The 25,320-nt window shown below is 36.0% G+C and overlaps 2 protein-coding genes across 2 annotated transcripts in view; one reads left to right on the top strand and one right to left on the bottom strand.

Moving 5' to 3' along the window:
• Smp_150990 (putative cationic amino acid transporter) overlaps positions 1–19,187 on the top strand; it is a gene marked incomplete at both ends in the record, with an annotated part of 50,239 nt that extends 31,052 nt beyond the window's left edge. The window contains one exon of the mRNA XM_018797494.1: positions 19,087–19,187. Within this exon, the coding sequence (XP_018652530.1) occupies positions 19,087–19,187 (101 nt within the window). The remainder of the gene's footprint in view (positions 1–19,086) is intronic.
• Positions 19,188–21,525: 2,338 nt separating this feature from the next.
• Smp_151000 (putative cationic amino acid transporter) overlaps positions 21,526–25,320 on the bottom strand; it is a gene marked incomplete at both ends in the record, with an annotated part of 15,804 nt that continues 12,009 nt past the window's right edge. The window contains one exon of the mRNA XM_018797493.1: positions 21,526–21,578. Coding sequence (XP_018652529.1) covers positions 21,526–21,578 — 53 coding nt within the window. The remainder of the gene's footprint in view (positions 21,579–25,320) is intronic.

The following is a 25,320-nucleotide window of genomic DNA, read 5'->3' as shown; positions in this document are numbered from 1 at the left end:
CACAATGATCAATAATCGATGATCAAGTGTAGTAGTTCTTTGATTTCAACAACAGGTTATATGAATTAGGTTTATTTAGCTAGAGTAAGAGTAGGTTGAAAGGAAACCAGCTGCGGTCAAACCAAGACTTGGTATCAGTCTACATAGTTCAATAATTGTTAAATCATACCACACTGATAGGTTCAGTGCACCTGGTTGGAGTTACTATGGTCATCTTGATCAATGATTGTTGGCTCGGAATGGATTACAGTGGAACAGACATACCTACTCTTTGTCTCTCCTGAAATTTGAAGTATCAGTATTCTTTCGTTTCTTCTACTATCTCGACTTATTTATTATGTACCTCGGTTACTTCATTTTGCTGAGATGCTGATGTATGGTATATTGGGATAAATCCCGTTTGTCCCTGACTTTACGTTGATTATAACTGATTGACCATATTGAGTAATATCAATCAAAACCAAATACAACTGCTTATTCTAGCGCCTTTATTTTGACTGATACACAAGAGTAATACGAAACGAAACTTGATATGAGAATGCAATGAATTGTTACTTCATGCACACTCCACTTTTTAAATATACGTTTTTGACTAATCTGAAATTGCGGAGAAATACTTTTCGACTGACTTACGCAGAATGATCCATTTACAGAACAAATTCTTTATTAGAATTACTCGGATCGTGTTAATTCTTGAATCCAGTTTTAAAGTAAGGAAATATCTATCATATATTTTGATAATCTAGAATGTTGATTTCTAACTTGGTAAGCTTTACCTAAAAAGACTAAGAGCTACTGAAAAGCGTTATTTAGTATAGAGTGACCGATTACGTAGTCATACTCAGCATATTAAGTTTTTCTCATTGTAGAATATTTTCATTTTTCACATTGTAGTTTAATTATTGAACACTATCCTCAACGACTTTATCTCAGCTTGGCTGAAGTCAACAAATATAATACTAAACTTCAATGAGCTATTTCGATGGTAACTCAGTTAAAAAAATCCAGTATGATTAAAGTTCCTAGGTCAATTTTTCCTCGTGTTTGACACGTCAGCGCTCTGTTTGTTGCATTGTTCACCACTAAATAAATTGTATCAAGATCTGTGGGAGAGAAACCAGCTTCCAAATGAAGCGGAAATTAGGAAAAGACGTTGGAAGTGAATCAGACAAACATTGAGAAAATCACCAAACTACATCACGAGGCAAGCAATAATTTGGAATCCTGAAGGGAAACGGAAAAGAGTGAGGCTAAGGAACACATTTTGTTGAGAATCGAAATCAAACATGATTATATAGCCGGCCTAATGTAAGACTTTAGTCAATAATAACGTCTAGGAAAGTATTAATTACTTAACCGTAACGAGGAAATCTGAGATCCATAAGACAATGATTATGGGGATTCATGACTCACAAAATATAATTGTAGGTGCTAATTCGACGGTGTTCGTGGGAATATAGTACTAATTCATAAATCATATAATAGTGGATCAATTTTCTGACTTTTAATTCAAAAGATTACAAACTGTATGTAAAATAAATAATATTGGCATCAACTATGGTAAAACAATCGGGCAAAGAAAAAAGGCTGTTTAAACTGAAAATGTGAAGTGGAATATCTAACTTTTATAGAATAAAATGTAATCGTAAACTAGAGAAATGAAATCTGAAGTGTCAACTAAGACACCTAACTATTGGTTGCGCAATCAGGTAAACTGGGTTGAGTGATATGGTTAAAAATCGAAAATTAGTGACATCTTGAACTATTAAAACATTTTTATTGTGGATTTACATGGAAAGAAACGTTTGCGTTGTTATTCAAGAGGCTGAAGTCTATCAATGTCTTTACCCTATAGAACTATATCAATTATGTATTTGAATTTGATAAGTGAATATTCTGATAGGTGAGCGATCTCTTAAAGTAAAACCAATAAAATATTACAATTACAAGACTATCAATGACGAAATTAAATACAACAATGAAAGTAGCAGCTTTGAGGATTCTAGGGCACACATAACAGTTCACTGGAACCCCTGATTCTATCAAAAGTTTTTGTTTAAAAATACCCTCAGAATAGTTATGCACGTTTTGGGCATTGAGATGGTGGAGAAGATTTGTAGGCTCAAGTGGATGATTTGGATAGAGTTTCATTCTCTGAGCTGAATAGTTTGGTCATGGAGCTTTCATAGTTCTTCTGAACGACAGCACAAACTTTAGGTAGAGGTGAAGTGTTCGGATTTCTCCACATATGGCTTACAGCTTGTCATGTACACCTCAATGTTGATTAGTTCTTGTTGACTGACCTTAAACCTGTTATTGTTTACTTCTTTATTTTGGTTGTATTTTTCATTGGTTTGATTTTTGTTCCTATGTTTGTCCATAATTTTTCTGATTGGTTGATAAATCAGATCAATTTTAATGTGCTTGTTGATTGCTGATTGACCTGAGCGCTAAGCTTCTAAAAATTCTCTGATGTTTTTAGAATTGCCTCTGTTCCAACCGAATATGTGTACACAGTTGTCCACATGGACGTTTTGCGTATGCTAAACACTTTCATAAAACTTATATCTGTTAACTTTCTTTATCAGAGTAAGAAATGTGAATACTATTCAAACATTGGTAGAAAAAAGTTTAATTTTGTTCTAAAAACTTGTATCACGAAAAATATTGTCAGAATTGAAATCTACTTGGTTTTCTTAGGGGTTAAGCATTGTAGTCTAAAATGTTTTATATATGTGTTGTATACAATGTTATATATCTGTCATTAAATTAAAAACAGTCAAATCATAGTATAAGTACGGGGTTCTTGTGGAGATTTTAGTAATTTTATATAGTTGAAATCATGAGTCAATTAAAGCTAGACTACCATGGGAAACCTGGAAGCACTGAACGACCGTTTCGTCCTATTGTGAGACTCCTCAACAGTGTGCATCGTGGATTGGTTGAAGTTAGACATAAACACCGTTGGATGCCAGCCGGCTCAGTGGTCTAATGGTTAAGCGCTCACCCTTAAGCCTGATAGGTCCTGGAATCAAATCTTGCGAGGCGGGATCGTGGATGCTGAGGAGTCCTACAATGGGACGAAACGGCTGTCCAGTGCTTCCAGGTTTTCCATGATGCTCTGGCTTCAATTGACTCATGATTTCAACCATAAAATCACAGTATAAATCATATTACGATTTAGTATAAATATTTTTATTAAAAGAAATATGATTTACATCTAAACAACCCAAGTATTTGGGTAATGACATAGATTAGCGTTAATATTATTAACCTATTTATAGGTAACATATAGATATAGAATTTCTATTTATTATTACATTAAAATTCCTCTTAACTACAATTCAATATTAACCAATCATAAGGATGCTGATGAAATTTTTACATTGTCTAGTAGTTTAAAGTGAATGATGAAATTGTAATGCTTATCGAAAATTGGTTATATGCGTAGGTGTCAGTCCCTTTTTATATGATAATCATATGTTTACATAATAATAAAGCAAGTAAAAAGAAACTTAGGGTAAAGGTAAAGTAATTGGAATAAAAGAAGCAGATTGCCTAAATTCGCCACATCTATGTGCATTTACTAATTCAACTGCTCCTGTGGAGCCAGTTATAAAAGGGCGTACAATTCAGCAAGTTCGTCAACGAATAAAACAACATCCGCCGTGGTTGAACAAAGGACAGGTAAAAGTGATTAAGAGTTCAATTCTCTTTCATTTGGTGGACACAGTTCATCAAGTTGAAATGAATAAAGCTTTTAAGGTTATCCACCATATTCTATCAAATTTGCTGCATAGTTCAGGAGTTCGTTTTTTGCACATTGGTGAAGCCATCGCAAACCATGTTCACAAACTAAACCTTTGTATCCAAAAAAAAGTTTGTACAACCACTCACTCTACCAAGATACTTAGGATCCGTTGGCCAGACACTATCAGCAACAAGCTACTGTGGGAGACAACAAACCAGATTCCATCCAGTGGAGGAAAAAATCAAGAAGAAGCTCTGGAAGTGGATAGGACACACTTTGAGGAAATCACCCGACTGCGTCACAAGACAAGTCCTCCCATGTAATCTTGAAAGACAAAGGAGAAGAGGAAGACCAAAGAACACATTATGACGAGAAATGGAGACGGACATGAGAAGAATGAACAAAAACTGGATAGAACTAGAAAAGAAAGCCCAGGACAGAGTGTTTTGGAGAATACTGGTCGGCGGCCTATGCTCCATTGGGGGTAACAAGCGTAAGTAAGTAAGAAATTTATAAGTATGCATCCAATTACAACCACATTCACTTGAGAATCTATGAGTTAGGTGGATTTTGTATAGAATGTTTGAATTGTAACAACCAACAATGATTTCATTCAGATGATAATGGAATGTAGTCAGTATGAGGATATAATAAAAGAAGTACTTTCTCTGTTATTATCCGTTTTCCCCCATGTTATGACTTTGTTCACAATATCTGTGTTTACAATAACATAAGATGAGAAGATTCAAACATGGGAAGATTGAAATAAACAATACTAAGTGAATTTGAAATTCACCTCATTGCACAAGCAAGTGGCTATCAGGACTCAGTGGCCGAGTGGATAATGCGATGGCGTTGGAAGCGAAAGGTACTGGGTTCAAGTCCCAGAGTGAACATCAACTCTGAGATGCAGATACATTCAGCTGACGAGTCCCAAAGAGAAAGAAACGAGCGTCCTGGATTCCACTGTTAGTCACTATCCATCTTTGCTTACAATGCTTGTAAATTTAGGCTATATCGAGGCAATACGCACAGTATGCACATATGCCAATTAGAGGCTTACCAGTTGCAGTCCTAAACATCAATGGGAAGATTCAAACAAACAATACTACGTGAGTAAGATGACTGTTTCACATTTTCACTGAAAGCAACCATCTCAAAATATGACTACATATACAACCTTAAATAAATGGAAAATTATTTTCAAAGGTACTTTAAGGCCTGTTCACTTGGTGAACTTGGTTAAAAGTTCAGTTTATTATTAGTTCACGTACTTAATTCAGTGCCGGATAATCAAAACTGAAATCTGTTGAGTAAAGTTCGAATCTAAAACACTGTTTAAAATTAGACTACTTTAACTACTTAGTCACTATTTCATTATTAACTGTAACAAAGGAGAGTCTTTTGCTCTGAAAGATGATAAAAGATAGAAAACAAGAGCACTGACAAGAAATCTCCACGAAACCCCTTCTGATTATAATCATATGCTCACTAGTCACTGACTTCAAGATATGTGTTCCGGAGTTCTAGTGAGAAGCAGTGACCAGTGGAGTTCAAACAAGTCTCTTGTGATATAAGAATTCACTGAAGACAATTGGTGAACGGTTGCTCAAAATTGTGGATTGATTGAAGTTAGACATTAACACCGTTGGATGCTGGCCGGCTCGGTGGTCTATCGGTTAAGTGCTCTGTGGCGAGACTGATAGGTCCTAGGTTCGAATCTCTTGAGTGCGGGATCGTGGATGCGCACTGCTGAGGAGTCCCATAATAGGACGAAACTGCCGTCCAGTGCTTTTAGGTTTTCCATGGTTGTCTAGCTCCAATTGACTCATGATTTCAACTATGAAAATACAGTTAAGAAAATAGAAACAACATGAAATATAATATTATCAAGTTATAAATGTTTAGCTATGTACTACTTCAGACGTCTTTAATCTTTCACCGTTGTGGAAAAACGTGCTTCTAATTTTTAAGCTGGAAGATAAATATACTTCAAGAGTCGATAGTTTCATAATGTGGTGTCTGTATGTGTGGTGGCGTTTCAGCCAGATTGGTTGGTAAAGACTTTTTGATGAGGCCTCAGTTTACCCTACTGGAATAGACATTGTGTTTTTAAGTCTCACAAACACACTGCGTGGATTAAATTTTGTGAAGAACCGCGGCCATGCAGGACTTTACATGTACTTTGGTATCGTAATAAGGGCAAGTAAATGATTTTTTGGTTATGAAATACCTTGAATAGGCATAGTTTACATGTATACTAGGTGACACACGGACTTTCATCCGAGTATTCCTTGGCACACATACATTTACACCTACCCTGTGAGTAAATATACGTTACATGCACACCGGTAACACAGGTTTTATCCCGCGCATCCCATAGAAACCATAAAGGTGTATTCATCCACCTGGAAGAGTAGTTGTTCACCACTCCCTTGGAATCGTATTTACTAAACCAAACTCTCTCTTAGTCATTACACACATATTATTCATCCTTTGCCTACCGCCCCAGTACTTCCTGACACATACATAAGCATTCTCTCAGAGGAGGTTGCTGGTCACCTCCCTGCAGTATTTGCTACCATATCTTTCGATTATGTCATCAACTTGTTAGATCGGGCGGACAATATTTCAGTTAGTGTTTCCTCTGTACAACACTAAACGTACACCCTTTGGATATACCTACATAAATGAACTACATAGGCCCGAAGACTTTTGCGATTCTTATACATAAGAATGCATATTAGATAGCCCGTTGCAGTCAAGTGAGCTCTGGATAGAACGCGAGTTGATCAAAGATAGAACAGAGTGGGCGACAACTCAATCCTCTGTCGACAGCCTAAGTTGGCTAGCAAGGTTACCACTACTATCCAGTAGCATCATGAGGAGGTTATAGATCGAATTTTGCAGCTAATAATTTCATAGACTCTACTATTGTGCGGTAACTATGAGATTCTACTGCTTCAAACTTATTTTTGTTAAAATGAAGTGAGGTATGCTTATGCTGTCATTTTTTCAGGCAACTTGGGCGTCAACTTTTTAAACATAATTAAACAACGTATAATTCTAAATTTTGCCCTAATACTACTTACTGTCTTTTCTTTCTTGTGAAACTATCTAAATGTAATCATAGTCCATAACTGTTCAAACTAATTGACAGTTACATGAACTCGTTAGACATTCCATTCAGGACCACGTACCGTTACTGTTAAGATGGGGGAGTTTGACCTTTGATCTTATAAATTATGTAAATACACTAACTTATTGGCTAGCTAATATTAACTACTGTCATTGTAATGCGTTTAAGTTTAACTACAATCTTTATCTCTTCCTTACATAGAGCTATATTAGTTTTGTCTCTCTGTGACAAGTAGCGATATTTCCACAGTTGTAACAAAGTAGCATTACTAGTATTTACGTGTATGTATACTCATTCGAATTCTAATTGAGGTTGATGTGTTTAAACAGCATTATATCTGGCTTTGAAGACAGCAAATGTAGCAGCAGCCTCTGCATCGATAGGCCTCCACATTCACAAAGGAAAAAGCAAGATTCTCAAATACAACACGGAGAACACCGACCAACCCCATCACACTTGATGGCGAAACTCTGGAAGAGGTGGAAACATTCACGTAACTGGGAAGCATCGTTGATAAACAAGGAGGATCGGATTCAGATGTAAAGGCGAGGATTGGAAAAGCAAGGGTAGCATTTCTACAATTGAAGAACATATGGAACTCAAAACAACTGTCAACTAACTTCAAAGTGAGAATCTTCAATACGAACGTCAAGACAGTCCTACTGTACGGAGCTGAAACGTGGAGAACCACTACATTCATAGTCAGGAGGGTACAAGTATTTATAAACATTTGTCTACACAAAATACTCAACATTCACTGGCCAGATACTATCAGTAACAGCGTTTTATGGGATAGGACAAATCGACTTCCAGCTGAAGAGGAAATTAGGAAAAGACGCTGGAAGTGGATCGGACGTACATTAAGGAAATCACCAATGTGTATCACGACTCAATCCCTAACTTGGACTCTAGAAGGGAAGCGGAAAAGAGGAAGGCCAAAAAATACATTGCGCCAGGAAATAGAAGCAGATATGAAAAGGATGAATGTTAACTGGAAAGAACTGGAAAGGATTTCTTGGGACAGGTTTGGATGGAGAATGTTGGTGTGCGGCCTATGCTCCTCTATGAGGGGTAACAAGCGTATGTAAGTAAGTAATTATATCTGACATAATTAAAGTAATTCTCATGTAGCTTTCGCTTTACTGGATGAACTGATTATCAACTACGTAAGACTTGTTTTGAAAAAAACATATTACCTTTATTGCTTTACGAGATTGTTCATAATCCATCGATATCGACGTGGACCCCTTTCTTCATGTACTAAATATTTTAAGGCTTACTAGTAAAGAAACAAACAGTTGATGAATCAGTGTCAAAATTTCTGGATGCTGAAGTGTTTCTTTAAACATGATATTCTGATCCATCTGAAATCACCAAAAATGTCGATATAGATCCATGAATGTTAGTTAATCACATGATATGACAACAATTGAGCACATAAAGGCACATAAAGATGACCAAAAACATCGAAGGCAACCATTCACAACCAGCTCTATGAGAGAAAACTGATCTAACCCTTGTGGAATCACCGAAAAACTCACTTATATTTAAAATAGATGCTGATGATCTCGAGAGGGATGAAAAACAACCGTAATCGAATAATCTAGCTCATTGAACACAATACTATTAAAAACAGATATTAGATATCAGTTTCATGGAATTGTGTTATAATGCGAAATATAGCGTGTTGCGATAGGACTACGCGAAATTCTACCGATTGACCAAATTCAGATATCCTAGTTCGACCCCAATACTGTTCCCCAACTCCAATAAATCAGAACACAGCCGTTAAATAAGAATTGTTTATGGGGTCAGCAGCAGAACAAAAATGGTTTACAGACAAGGCATATTTATACAGTTACGATGACTATTAACAGTAACCAATGGAAAGGAAGGACACGTGAAGGTTATAATTAGGACGACTCAAAATTGACCAATAGGGAAACGACACATGAAAGTCATAGTTAGGACACTGTAAATAATGGCCAATAGGAAATAACATGCGAATTATGTGAAGAGTCTGAAAACATACCATTTTACATTCGAGATAATTTTTGGGATATTCTTGTGAATATCCTGACAAATTGAACCACTGACAAATATGACTTTTCTCAAATTAGAAATAATTCTTCACAATAGGCATTGGATTAATGCTCAACTACTGTCCTAATAAATAAAATTAGATGCTTCAATAATGAATCTTGTAATGATTTATTCACTTGGTATTGTTTACCCGTATCTTCCGATTGATGTTTAAGGACTGCAACTGGTCAGTCTCTAATTGGTATATGTGCATACTGTGCGTATTGCCTCGATATTACCTTAAGTCACAAGTATAATAAGCAAAGATGGATAGTGACTAGCGGTGGAATCCAGTTTGACGCGCGTTTTGTCCTACTTGAAACTCGTCAGCTGGGTGAACCTGCATCTCAGAGTTGATGTTCACTCTGGTACTCGAACCCAGTAACTTTCGCTTCAAACGCCACCACGTTTTTCACTTAGCTGCTGAGTCCTGATAGCCACCTGCTTGTGCAATGGCGTGAAGTTATATTAACTTGGTGTTTCGAATCCCAGAGTGAACATCAACTCTGAGATGCAGGTAAATTCATCTGAAGATTCCCAAACAGGACGAAACGCACGTCCTAGATTCCACTGCTAGCCACTATTTATCATTGAATGTAGTAGTAGTTAGTAGAAAATCATTAATGATGATTTAGGGTTACTAACCTGAAGTTTTTTTTAAAGCATCTAACAATAGTTACCATCTATATATTCCATAAAGTTTACATAACCCTTTTAAGATTTTAATTTGGTCTATTTATGAAGTTATTCTTAGATATCCTGTTTGATCATGAATAAATAAGCAGATTGTTATTAAGAAGATAAATTCTGTGATAATGTTAACTGTCAGTTGAATGGTGTAATACCTTTTGATTGAATCAAATATGTCTACTTGTGTGGCTAATATAGTAAAATAGAATATGATACATGACTGCTATCTAAAAAGAATTATGCTCTGTATCCATGTTCCTTTCTTTGATACCCGTTTCCTTTCTAACTACCTTTGATATCAATGATTGTATTTTTTCATTTGAAATGTGTAAACATTTCCTTTTCTGAGAAGACATTGGTTTTCATAGGTATTTTTTTACAAACATTTATTTAATTCACGAGCATGGTAAGCAAACCGGGGATAGTGGCTAGCAGTAGAATGCAGGACGCGTGCCACTTCGTCCTATGTGGGACTTGTCAGCTGGATGTACCTGCATCTCAGAAACTGATCAGTTGCAGTCCTAAAAACATCAATGGGAAGATTCATACAAACAATACTAAGTGAATTTAAACTTCACTCCATTACACAAGCAAGTGGCTATCAGGAATCAGTGGCCGAATGGATAAGGCGATGGCGTCGGAAGCGAAAGGTACTGGGTTCGAGTCTCACAGTGAACATCAACTCTGAGATGCGGGTACATCCAGCTGACGAGTACCAAATAGGACGAAGCGGAGCGCGTCCTGGATTCTACTGCTAGCCACTAGCCCTCTTTGCATACAATGCTTGTGAATTACGGCTATATCGAAGCAGTCCGCACAGTATGCACATATACCAATTAGAGACTGTCCAGTTGCAGTCCTAAAACATCAATGGGAAGATTCAAACAAACAATACCAAGTGAATTTATTTAATTGATTTAGTTTTTCCATGAGATTTCAGTACGCAGTGTATATACATAAAGAGATCGACCTATAATCTGTAAATTATGAGTTCGAACCCGTTCTAAATACGTTAGTTTGAGCAGCCGTGTAATATCACTGAGGACCAAACAAAGATGATATATATATATAACTCCGCCTGTAACTCCTCCGTGGGCTACTGCCGGTCCCAAGCCTGGATAAAGGGGGAGGGCTAGGCATGGGGTTACCGACCCCATCCCGTAGAAAACTAACTCGCTAAAATAACGCTAACCAGAAAAAAATGCTTTGTGAATGATATGAAACTATCTAGAATAGACTCTATAACGTCCTATATAGTCTAAGTCTACAGAAAACAATCCAAAGACTTTTCTTTATAGAGATATAATTAATGAAAGTGAGTTCTTCTGTTATTTACGGATTATCGTCTTAGTACTTTAAAAATTAATAGGTTAATATCGGTTACTTCCAACCCATGTTAGAGTTCATTTTCATTGAAAGATTAAATTTTGACAGTAACCAGTAATCATCTACAGGATTTATTTACTCTACTTTGATCCCTGTCTGTTTGTGTATGGGATAATATTTCTACGTGGTTGTCCAAAACAAAATTGATGAGGAGAGGGTTAGAGCTTTAAAGGCTTTGGTTACGGATTTAGTTTTTTTATGAACCATCAAGCTTTAGTTAGTGATTATTGATCGTTTTTATTCAAAATTTACTTAATGACACCCATTACTCCTCAGGAAGGATTATTGGCCGCCGACAAGGATTCTAAAACAAACAATGTCCTGAGCTCTCGTTTCCAGTTGTTTCCGATTGCTACCTATTATTCTGATCTTTGCTTCCATTTCCCAACTCAGCGTGTTTTTGGGGTTTTCTCTTTACACTTTACTTTAAAAATATCAAGTTAGAGCTTGCCTATTGATGAAATTAGTTAATTTCCAAAGTGAAAATCCTATCCACCTTCAACCCCTTTTCCTAATTTCTTCTTCATCTAGAAGCTGTTTTGTTCTCTTTTACTGTAAGTTGTTGTTGATAGTGTCTATCCAACAGATCTGGAATACTTTACGTATAATTTTAACTTTTTCACGATGGTTGTAGTAGGTCTCCGAATTTTGGTTCCGTGCAATAGATCTGTCTTAAAGTTCGTATTGAATTTTCTGACTTTAATGTTAGCCTTCAAACAGTAGTTTTCAGTTCCATTTGTTCTCCAACTATAGGAATGCTGTCCTTGCTTTGCCAATCCTTGCCTTCACGTCTGCGTCGGATCCTCTTCGTTCATCGATGATGCTGACCAGGTACTTGAAAGTTCCCACCTGTTCCAGAGCTTCTCCACCAGTTGTGATTGAATTGACGTTCTCCGTGTTACATTTAAAGATCTTGCTTTTCCTCTGTTGTATGTTGAGGCATACTGATGATAAGGCTGCTCCTAAACTAGTTGTCCTTATCCTCATTTGTTGGTGTGTATGGGATAGAAGAGCTTGATCATCTGAGAAGTCCGAATCGTCTAGTTGCTTACAAACTGTGCATTATATTTCGTGCCTCCTCACAGATGTGGATGTCTTCATAGTCCAGTGAACTAATCGAAGAAAGAGAAAGGAAGAGAGTGAGAATACTTGTCTGACTCCGGTCTTCACTTGGAATGTGTCTGTCAGCTATCCTCCATTCAGGACTTTGCACTGTAGTCCGTCGTATGAGTTTCGTATGATCCTGACAATTTTCTTAGGTACACCATAGTTCTGAACAGGGTTTAGTAAGTCTTTCCTATATATGCTGCCAAACGCTTTCTCATAGTCAATAAAGTTAATGTATAGTGACGAATTCCATTCAATTGGTCACTCGACACTTATCAGCTGTATTTTCAACCTAAGGTAGACCATCATTAGAAACCTGGATTTACCGTACGGCCGCTTCGTCCTAGTATGGTACTACTCAGAGGCGCGTATCAACGATCCCGCACACAGGACATGGACCCAGGACCTTCGGTCCTTCGCACGAATACTTAACTTCTAGACCACCATTCCGACTTGAGCGTTTAGATCTCCCATTATGATGATCAGGTCCTTTCCCTAGTTTTTCGCTATGGTAGTTTGCGGTCTCGAGTATAACTGGTCTTTATTTTCTTCATTGCTTTTATTCGTGGGTGCATAACATCGGATAACATTCGATGTAATTCCCTCCTTCTTTGTTTTGAATGATGCTTTGGTGACTACAGCTTCATGAGCTTCCCATCCTATAACAATTCTTCCTAATGAAGATCCTTTGACTTTCAGGGCAGAGTTTAAACAGTTTAAATTTTCTTTTCTGGTTACCGTTTTTAATAGCAAGGTTGTTTTCTAAAGGATGATTATCTATTTATTTATTATTATTAGCTTTATTCAATATTATATTTTTGGTACAATATAGAATTCTCAGCACAAAGTACTTCAACAAGTTTCCGTTTCTTACTTCTTCATCCTTCCTGACGATAAATATTGAGTGATCGCCAGTTAGAAGTTAGCAGTCTAGTCAGTCGACATCTGAATAATGTACATTCTTCTCGTTGCATATTGCCAGCAACCACGATATCTCTGATTAGGCCTTCTGTAACCTTTACAGCGAAAGGTCTTACACTTTTGAGAAACGCACCTGAATAGGTTGTGCGATTAATAGACATAATGATGTATTAAAACAAACAAAATTAGATTACTTGTTGAAATATCTAGATGACAGGAACAGGTAGCCCAGATGTTTAAACAGGCCGCAGGTAGATGTTGCTAACCCCATGCCAAACCCTCCTAATTCATCCGTCCTCCGGACTAGAAGTAACTCTATAAGTGCTACAGGAGGAGTTATAATTAATCAATGTTTACACTTATTTAATTATTCCTGAATGCAATGAATTATTTTTATATTCTTTCATATATATGGTAATATAGCTTTGCAATCCTTTACCAAGATTTTAGTTTATCAATTGAATTAATTAGTATGGAAACATTTTGTTTTATTTTGAGTTATGGCATACAACCACTGCCAGGGAAGTCCTACTCACTGCCTTCTGGTGGCGGGGGTGTTGCTTACGAAATTCAGAGAACGAGAAGTGAATGTCTGGTGCTTTAACAAGGTTGATGGATATGGAGGATCCACCTAGAGGAGTTGGGAAACACTGATTCCAAACCAATGGTGTACATGGGCTCCAGTATCCTGATGGGACAAATGGCGTATGAACTAATTATTGATCACTGGCTACCATTGGACGTTGCTCCACTGCCTTGTGGATCAGACCTTTAGGTGGAAGGCTCCGGGTGTGGCACCCTAAGAAAACCACCTGCTTCTCTTTAGGCGCCCGAGAAGTTTCACAGTCCATACACAAATCAAGTGACTTGTGTGGCCCATATGTATTCGGCTCCCCTTATTACCATTATTTATATGTTCAAATAAATAAACCTGATCAAGAATGAGAATGTATTGAACTTAAAAATGTTCGACTTGAAAATTTTGACTTCTAAATTACCAGAGAGGTTCAAAGATCACTTCATGTATAAAGGTAGTCTGTAGACTATACTCAGTAGATACGTATCAATCTTGTTTTCTAAGAGTTGTTTTCCAGGGAAACTTGTGAACATCCAAAATATTTCTGCGATTATCATATGCTGCTGTTGATTTCAAATAATTGAGAATTCTGTAAATTCTTATGGAAACTTATGGTCACAAGATAGCGGACTGAAACATTTGGAGGAAATTTAACCAGGTACATTTATCAGTGAACTGTCATTATTTGTCTGTAACGATGTATATCATGTTTAATGAAAAAAATATCACCACGTGAACTAAAACTCTCTTCTGTTCAGGTCTTCACCTTTCACTTCTAACCATACCGAATCAGTTGGTTAGTGAAAGTTCCAACTGATAGATTTGACAAGTTGACTAATACTCATATCACCCAAAAAAATAAACAGTTTATAGTTTAGTACGAAAATGTTCTACAGACCTCTAACTTTAAAATGTTTCTATATTATCTTCATAGTTGAAAGCGTGAGTCAATTGAAGCCAGACCACTAAGGAAAACCTGGAAGCACTGGACGGGCGTTTCCTCCTGTTGTGGGACTCCTCAGCAATGAGCATCCACGACCTCGCCTCTCGAGATTCGAAACCAGGATCTACCAGTCTTGCGCCAGAGCACTCAACCGATAGATCACTGAGTCGACATCTCCACAAAAATCCCTTCTAATTTATCTATCAAATATCAGTAATTTTTTTCCTTCCCTTATGGTATATGAAAATAAATCTAAAACATATTACATCATTAAATATTAAGCATAATTGGTATATAGATGTTGTATGTTACAGTAAAATAAATAAAGGAGTGTTTGTTTGTTAAAATGAATGAATGAATAGAACTTTAATTGTGATACATGAGAAACGCGATAACTTGATATGAACGAGTAATAACTTCTCACATGTCAGGATTATCGCCTCACCTCAAATCCACATTATCAAAAGGAATTCCAGCTCAAAGGCAGTTTTTTTAGGTCATTTATCATAGACGCTTTATTTACTTGTCAGTAGTTTAAAAAATTATACAAAATTTTATAGATTAATTCATTTAGTATTGTTTGTTTAAATCTTCCCATCGATGTGTTAGGACTGCAACTGGTCAGTCTCTAATTGGCATATGTGCATACTGTGCGTATTGCCTAAATTTAGCCTTAATTCACAAGCACTCAGTAGCTGAGTGGATAACGCGATGGCGTTTCAAGCGGAAGGTACTGGGTTCGAGTTGCAGTGTGAACATCAATTCTGAGATGCAGGTACATCCATCTGACGAGTCCCAAATAGGACGAAACTTGCATCAAACTGGATTCTACTGCTAGCCAATATCCATCTTTTCTTACAATTTTATAGATAGTTTGTAAGTATTCATGACTTTACGGTCTGATTAGTTACTTACATTATTAAGCTTTATATCTGTAATTCAGAGTTAGATAAAAAGAAAGCGATGTACAATGACTTGGAAAAGTATTTTCTGTAAATCATATTGATTATATGGCCATATGATATTAAAATAACGATACAAGCTTCTCAACTATGAAAATACTGAAATATCCACAAAAATCCTTTCCGATCTATAATCATATGCTCATTAGTGACTGACTGTAAGGAGTGTTTCCTTGATCTCTAGTGGGAAGCAGTGACCAGTGAAGTTCAACCACGTCTGTTGTAGAGATATCAACTCACTGTAGACAATTGGTGAACGGTTGCTTAAACATCGTGGATTGGTTGAAGTTAGACATTAACACCGTTGGAGGCCGGCCGACTCAGTGGTCTATCGGTTAAGTGCTCTGGTGCGAGACTGGTAGGTCCTGGGTTCGAATCTCGCTCACGAGGCGGGATCGTGGATGCGCACTGCCGAGGATTCCCATAATAGGACGAAACGGTCGTCCAGTGCTTCCAGGTTTTCTACGGTAGTCTAACTTCAATTGACTCATGATCTTAACAATATAAAAAGGTTGTCATTATGAAAAGATTATTCAAGTTCTTTTTCTGTTCTTTTCCGTTATTCTCGAAATGACAGTACTGCGAAAATTGATGAATTTCATATGGCAGACTATTGATATTTCTATTTTTATAGGCAATACTTGAATATGTAGTTCAATTAAATTGATCAGTTTACCTCAAAGAGAGCAATAATGAAGATTGATGAAAAATAATAAATAGGACGAAACGCGCGTCAAACTGGATTCCACTGCTAGCCAATATCCATCTTTGCTTACAACGCTTGTGAATTTAGGCTATATCGAGGCAATACGCAGAGTATGCACACATACCAATAAGAGACTGACCAGTTGCAGTCCTAACACATCAATGGGAAGATCCAAACAAACAATACTAAGTTAATAAATGGATTCATTTTATTCCGCCAGCTTCTCATCAGCTGCTTACAATCTGTTTTATTAATTCAAATCAACATCATTACAGATACTGACATCCTTATAATAAATACGAAGGTGATACAGAGATGAATATGTATATCATGATGTAGTGAAGATACCAATAGGGTTGTTAATAAAGTCATGAATGATTGTTTAATGAAGTAAGTGAGAATATAGATTAGCGGTAATAAAGAAAGTTGTGAGTTGAAATCAATGAATTTCAATGAATATTACGAATTAAAGACAATCGACAATGATGTAATCAAAACGTGAGAAAGAATTGAAATAATGAATGGATGATTATACGAGATACGTTACCGATGCCTTTATCATATGTAATAATCAATAACCTGCAACAAATCTGTTGAAACTTTTCAACGAAGTCCATCAAGACATTCAGTTTACTATGGAACATGAGATGGATAAAAGTCGCAATAAAACGAAGGAAGGATGGTACGGTCCAACGTTCAGTTTATAGAAATGACACATTGAATGGGATTGATCTCAACTTCAATGACTTTTGTTCACTTCACTGCAAAATAGCACTGTTTAAAATACGTCAACATGCATTATTTCAATTATTTCTCACGTTTTGATTACATCATTGTCGATTGTCTTTAATTCGTAATATTCATTGGAATTCATTGATTTCAACTCACAACTTTCTTTATTACCGCTAATCTATATTCTCACTTACTTCATTAAACAATCATTCATGACTTTATTAACAACCCTATTGGTATCTTCACTACATCATGATATACATATTCATCTCTGTATCACCTTCGTATTTATTATAAGGATGTCAGTATCTGTAATGATGTTGATTTGAATTAATAAAACAGATTGTAAGCAGCTGATGAGAAGCTGGCGGAATAAAATGAATCCATTTATTAACTTAGTATTGTTTGTTTGGATCTTCCCATTGATGTGTTAGGACTGCAACTGGTCAGTCTCTTATTGGTATGTGTGCATACTCTGCGTATTGCCTCGATATAGCCTAAATTCACAAGCGTTGTAAGCAAAGATGGATATTGGCTAGCAGTGGAATCCAGTTTGACGCGCGTTTTGTCCTATTTATTATTTTTCATTAATCTTCATTCTTGTTCTCTTTAAGATAATAAAGGGAACTATGTACATGAAACTGATCAGTTTATCTTGGTTAATTATCTATATACAACATTGTTAGTCGAATTAGATTTGAAATATGCGGTTTTAATTTATTCGGATATAAAGTCTTATGTAATTGATTTGGGAATACATGACTTAGCAAACCATAAATCAATGCGAAACGACTTTAGAAACGAGAGGGAATCAAATACTTAATATAATTGTTAAGATTCACAATTGATTGATCACCACCCAGTGATCAATCAATTGTGATTAGATCTCAGTCCTACAGGAGGTCGGTCGCGGCCCGAATAGCTCAGTAGTAACGTCTCTGACTGTGAAGCCAGGGAGCATCAGTTCCCTCAAGACTACAAGTACACCTTGCTGACGAGTGCCAAGTAGCACGAAACCCGGGTCCAGGGTTTCCTGTTGACCACCTCCTACCACCATGTTACCTTAATAATTGTTAAAATTGATTAGTATTTTATATAGTTGAGATCATGAGTTAATTGAAGCTAGACCACCAGGGAAAACCTGGAAGCACTGGATGGCCGTTTCGTCCTACTGTGGGACTCCCCAGTGGCAGTGCGCACCCACGACCTCACCTCGCGAGACTCGAACCCAGGACCTAACAGTCTCGCGCTAGAGCACTTAACTGATAGACGACTGAGCCGGCGTTCGATGGTATTTTATAGGTTGAAGATCAGATCATCAAAAATGGGGAAGGGGTTAAAATTGTAAGTTATAGTAAAGATAATGAATAAAAACGAATTGTTACCAAATGAGTGAGAATCAAGGTATCCATTTAACATGAAATTAAAGTTAACGTCTTGAGTGAATGTCGGTGGAATTCTTTACCTTAAGTTATAAACCATATCAAAGAGATAATCTAACCGAGAAGCAATAAAATTATATAACTATCTTACTATGGGAATGATAGGTGGACCACACTTTCTCTCTGTGTGCAAGGGTTATATCAATAACGTTTAATGGTAATGGCCTCTATAAAACAGAGTAAAAGGGATTTACATTACCTATTGATTATTTTGAATACTTTTGAGACTTCCACGTCGTATTCACTATCCATTAAATGTTTAGTAGTCACACTTGTGAAAACTTTATTTTCTTTCAGGCACAACTTACGAGGAATGTTTCGAAAAACTTGTATATGCCCTTCTTTCAGTCCTTCGTAGTTACTTACTTCTACGATTACATGTAAATTCGTAAATAAATTTGCAGATGACCTCAGAAGAGTATTGAGTAAGGTACATCTGGTGTTATAAACCGAAAATAGTTGAGTTGTAGGGAAGCTTATATTTGGGTCCGCTTTAATTCTCTTATCGATCGTCCCTGAAATATCTTCTCCGTTGAATTCAAACTGGATAAAGACGTATTTTCTGTTAAAAGTTGTTTATTTAAGACTTTACGTAATCGTTTATTCATACTCCATAATAAATTTCTTTGGATATCGACTTTTTATAAGGCACATTTCAATGTACGCTGTTTCTTCCTGTATTTCGTCGTCGACCACAAACTTCTTGTCCTATTAAAAATAGAGTTATCCTAAGCAATGTTGGTGGTTAACAAGACAGAGACTATTACGATTTACGCATTACCCTGTCCATGTTTTTTTGTAAAAATGGTCTTCTTGGTTATTTCATCGTCCCCACTTTTATTTTTAGGTTCAAATAGTTAAATTGACTATCACTTTCATGTCCCATCATAAATTTAAAGTTTAACATGCGCTTCATTAAACTGGTAGAGCAACTGTGAGGCATCATGTATATTATCACAAACAATAAATATATCGTCAATATATCTTCTCATAGTTAAAATCATGAGTCAATTGAAGCTAGACCACCATGGAAAACCTGGAAGCACTGAACGGCCAACTCGTCCTATTATGGGACTCCTCAGTAGAATGTTACATCTTCGATTTCTTGTTTAAGTTTTGTATGTTCAAGATTATCCAATAAATATTTTGGCCAAAAGAGGATGTAGTGGTCTATTTTATGGCTGCCTCATCAGTTTGTCTATATAGCTGGTCGTTGAATTTGAATTGAATCCATTCCGTGCATTGCAGCATTAACATTTTCAACTCTCTTTTTTATAAAAATATTTGTGTTGTAAATTCAGGCCATTTACAGCTGATAAGAAGCTTTGAAGTTTAATGAATTGATATTAATAAAATTTTGTTTAATAGCTACCACACTAATCCACATATGGTGTTGTTGGCAGAGGAGATGCAAACCCATGACCTCAGGTCTCGTACACGAATGCCCAACTGCTAGACCACTAAGACATGTATTACGGAAATCATCAAACTGCATCACGAGGCAAGTCCTAACTTAGAATCCTGAAGGGAAACGGAAAAGAAGAAGGCTAAAGAACACACTACGTCGGGAATAGGAAGCAGATATGAAAAGGATGAATAACAACTGGAAAGAACTGTAAAGTATTGCCCAGAACAGGGTTGGCTAGAAAGTGCTGGTGGGTTGCCTATGCTCATCAATGAGGGGTAAGTAAGGTAAATTTTAAGTAAATACGTTAGTTTTTTTGGAATGAACTGGTTGAATACTTGATGGGGATGTAAGATCCCCAGAGCTCACTTGGTAAATGCATTATCTTTGTAATTTTATTTTAAAAATTCGAATTTCTTGTCTTCGTGCCAAAAGCGTCCGTTTTCACCTTCATTTTGTTTTTCCCACTTGGAAGGATCTTAAACGCTGTTGGTTCGTTGTATCTTTTTATTATGCTATTTTGTAATGATTCCTAAGGACAATTTTATGCTGTATATATACATATCATTAGTGCCTGTCGTGTTTGCTTGTGCTTCTAGCTGCTTGTGGCTTATATTTTCCTCACTTCGTACTTGGATTTCTCACTCTAGTTAGAGAGGCTAGGACGCGTCAGAATAGCTAGCTTTTGGTCTTTGATCACAGGGTCATTGTTCGTTCTCAGATTAAGGAACTCTTAATCGCTTCAAACATAAAAAAAATACTGTATTTATGTTTGGAATTGGTGTATTAACTCCACTTATGATATGATGATCATCAATGTTATATTAATAAGATACAAATTTTGGATATTTGATTTACATAATGGTAACCAACTTTTTTTAAAAAAAGGGAAATCGAATCGACTTGAAGACAAAGAGAAACACAGAGACAATATGGAGATTATGATGTAAAACGAATTGGGATAACATGAGATTAAAAGAAGAAGAAGAAGAAAGTAAATAAATAACTGAATTACATTCATTATAATTACAAAAAGAACAGTAAGAAAAAGAAAAGAGATTAGCAACGCCAATGAACTCGGTATTAAATAACAATGGGAAAAAGGCGACAAAACGAATTCATAAACAGGAATGATTGTAGATGTAAAAAATATCTGAATGTTACAAAAACACCAGTAATATCAATAATAACACTTTTTTGTTTTGTAAATAAAGTTCACTTTATCAAATCAATAAATAAATGCAACTTTACTACCAAGAAGAATGAACAAAAGTTGGATAGAACTAGAAAAGAAGTCTCAGGACAGAGTGAGTTGGAGAATGATAGTCGGTGGCCTGTGTTCCATTGGGTGTAACAAGTGTAAGTAAGTAAGTAACTTTACTATCAAGTATACAGCATATTTCTATGCTATACTTTAGAGTTACTAACTTAGTAACCAATGAATTATATCAAAGTTGCTAATAGTCTTCATCAATTGCTCCAAGTGGATACAATGAACTGTGGATTCAATCGAACTTTAACCTGTTAATTAAAGTTTTTTAAATGTTATAAATAAAACAAGTTTAATAATAATAATAGTCATTATGTTGTAAATAAATACTGTCATTTGACATTGTGTGTGTGTATGTGTGTGCAAGTGTGCTAGTGTATTGAATGAGCACACATTGAAGTCGGTAACCAATTCAACTTTCAGGTATTAATTGTAAAAGTTTTTGTGAACCCAATGTGAAATCATCTATAATAAGAAAGAAATAAGGGAATATGATAGATGATAAGACCCTATTCAAATAATCAATCATAAATGATGAAATATTCCTAAGTGTACAAAGAAAAAGGAAATATCGAGTATCAGAAGGGATTTTGTGTAGATTTAGTATTTTCATACTTGAAATCATGAGTCAATTGAAGATAGACCACAATGGAAAACCTGCAAGCACTGGACGGCCAACTCGTCCTATTATGGGACTCCTCAGCAGTGCGCATCCACGACCTCACCTCGTGAGGTTCGAACCTAAGACCTACCAGTCTCGCTCTAGAACACTTAACCGATAGACCACTGAGCCCGATGGTGTTTATGTTAACCAATTCACGAAGTTGAGCAGCCATTCACCAATTGTCTTCAATGACTTGATATCTCACAACAGACGTGGTTTGAACTCCACTGGTCACTGCTTCTCACTAGAACTCCTGGATTTACCTCTCGAAGTCAGTCGCTAGTGAGCATATGATTATCATTATTATCAGAAGGGGTTTTAAGGAGATTTAGTATTTTCGTAGTTGAAAGCGTGAGTCAATTGAAGCTAGTAATAATTTTCGATGCATACTGATAGGTTAGACTAATCCTACATAAATCAAAATAGAAGTTCATGTCATTGATAATCATTATTATGGTTCATTTTTGTATAGAGAATACATCATTCGTTGAAAATATAAATTTAGTTGCTATGAGAAAAAGATAGATGGATGCCTGTACATATATTCTCTATTTGATCTTATTCAAATCAATTTCCTTGTTACTATCAGTCTTTTTACTCAAGTAATTGGTCGAGGTTCGTATATAAGAGGCTTAGAGATTAGTATTAGTATTCGAACAACCGCACAACATAATCTTATTTAAAGAATAATTGAATATACATATATAATATCCTTGACTATCTATTTATGTTTATCCATTAACATATTAAATTGATTGATAGTTACGTCATATAGTACCCCATATATAACATATAAAATATGTATATTTCACATTGAGCACAATACTAAATTAGTTACTATGTGGAAACCGAATGAATAAAATATTTAACTTTAGTAAAATTATGATATATCATCGATGAGTATCTCTGCCTTACTTACTTCCTCACTCTCTCACTTACTCCTAATCAAACTAATTCATGATATCTCATTCCCTCACCTTCTATAGATACGATTAGTTCATATCGTAATTAGTTAAAATCAAGTAAATGATTAATAAGATTGAATTAAATTAGAGCCTTATAAATATAATTGACTAAATCTTTATTGATATCATTCCTTTCCAAATTCATAAATTCATTTCTATCTGTTTACACATAATTGAACAAAATTACCTACTTTACGTAGGTACATGGTGTATGAAAGTTGTTCTTTGTTGATTTATTAATTTACAACAGAATATCAACTTAATGGTCTAAATAGTTAAGAATGTGCTTCTAGGTTAAAAAAATGTCTAAATTCAATCTTTGATGGAATCACAGATGCTTATTGTAGATTAGTTCTAGATTAGAATGAAACATATATCCACTGTTTTCTAGCTTTCAATGATCATCTGACTAAAGTTAGTCCATAATATGAACTACAAACTATTTGACATTTATGTAATAATCATCTTATTGAATAATCTATGTTACACTTTTATTGCTCCCAAATGCCCTGGTACGGCCGAGAGTGGGGAGAGTCTACTCTCCCTCTCGAAATGCTCTCACATGGCCAGCGAATATATAGCCTCTACCAGGGAAGTCCTACTCACTGCCTTCTCGTGCCACAGGTGTTGTTTACGAAAGTGAGAGGACGAAAAGCGAATGTCCGGCGCTTTAACCGGGTTGGTGGACACGGAGGGTCCACCTAGGGGAGTTAGAAAACCCTGATTCCAAACCAATGGTGCACATGGGCTCCAGTATCCTGATGGAACGAATGGCGGACGAACCTGTCATTGGTCACCGGCTACCATGGGACTGCATCTCCTCACGATGCTCCACTGCCTTGTGGATCAGACTTTTTGATCAAAGGCTCGGGGTGTGGCCCCTTAAGAAAACCACCTGCTTCGGTTTGGGCACCCGGGCAGTATCACAGCCCACACACACAAATAGTGTGGCGCATATGTACCTGGTGCGCTTTTGTACCAATATATATGTGTTTAAATAAATAAATAAAATACACTTTTATTAGTTAGTTAAAAAAAAAAGACAGCTCTGCTTTTCTTATCGACAGTTTCAATTCTAATTCATTGAGTTACATCTAAGCCTCAGGCTATGGTGATTTGTGAGAAAACTAATAATAATTAAAATTTATTAGTTCACTGTATATAATGAAACTATAACTACTGTCATCTATCTTTTGCATATTTTGGGTGATATTTTATTGAAACAAAAGATTGATAGGAAACAATGAAGTCATAAAAAAAACTCCACCTTAAATGTAACGAAACTGTCAGTAGAGTTTAAAGAAGAAAACAATTAAATGACATATTTCATCTATATTGAAACCTGAAGGGGGTAAGAACCGTATTAATCTTTTGACTGCCTAGATTAACATCACAGAAATATTTGATAGCTGATCATACCCTTTAGGGTAACGAAAATACTTACTTTTTAAAATAAAAATTGAGTAAACCATCAAGATTCCAATTGTACCATGGTTGACTATACTCAACTTGTTAGAATTAGAAACTGTATTATATTTTGCTTTATCTAACTAATAAATATTCTATCATAAAGCAGAATCACTTAAACGATGATTTCACGCATAAAAGATAATTATTATCTTTAATATCTCTATGGTATTGAATCTATCCAGTTGATGGTACGGATGAAGGGCAACAATCAATCTATCTAGTTATTCAAACCAGGATAAGTTAAATGTATTTCATATATGCCACCTAACATTAGCTCAGATTACTATAACTTCAGGATAATCATTATACGTTGAAATATTAAGATGTACATCCATCAAGTTGGAGCTAAGCAGAGTGATGTAGAATTTTGATCAACGATTCTTTCACCGGCTGGTTGTGTATGAACTATTTCATATGGTTCAAAAAAGCAATGACGTCATAACACCTTCCAGGTATTTTGGAATTTAAGCATAATTCAAGTAAAATTTAATTCCCATAATGTATATTATTGTTCTAACATGTGGTCTATAGTGGCAATTCAATTCTATTGATCGGGCTTCATTGTCGCCATTACTAGACATTACAGTGTAATCAGTCATGATCTCAATAGACTTTTTAATAACGATACTAGGTACTGCGTGTTCAAACTCCAGGTGGATCATCATTTCCCTTAAGATTTCAGACATATTTTATTAAAATGTATTAACCAGCACAAAACATAGTTCCAAGTTTTTTCCCAACTTATATTCAACCATACCTAATATACTAAGCAAAGATGGATAGTGGCTAGCAGTAGAATCCAGGACGCGCGCCACTTCGTCCTATTTTGGACTCGTCAGCTGGATGTACCTGCATCTCAGAGTTGATGTTCACTGTGAGACTCGAACCCAGTACCTTTCGGTTTAAACGCCATTGCGTCATCCACTCCACCACTGAGTCCTGATAGCCACTCGCTGGTGCAATGGGGTCAAGTTTAAACTCACTTAGTATTGTTTTGTTTGAATCTACCCATTGATGTTTAGGACTGCAACTGGTCAGTTTCCAATTGGCATATGTGCATATTGTGTGTATTGCCTCGTTATAGCCTTAATTCGCAAGCGTTGTAAAC

The sequence above is a fragment of the Schistosoma mansoni genome, chromosome 4 (genome assembly GCF_000237925.1).
Source record: "Schistosoma mansoni strain Puerto Rico chromosome 4, complete genome".
Lineage (NCBI taxonomy): Eukaryota > Metazoa > Platyhelminthes > Trematoda > Strigeidida > Schistosomatidae > Schistosoma > Schistosoma mansoni.
Note: the sequence above shows the minus strand (reverse complement) of the source record. Positions and strands in the feature narration are given on the sequence as shown.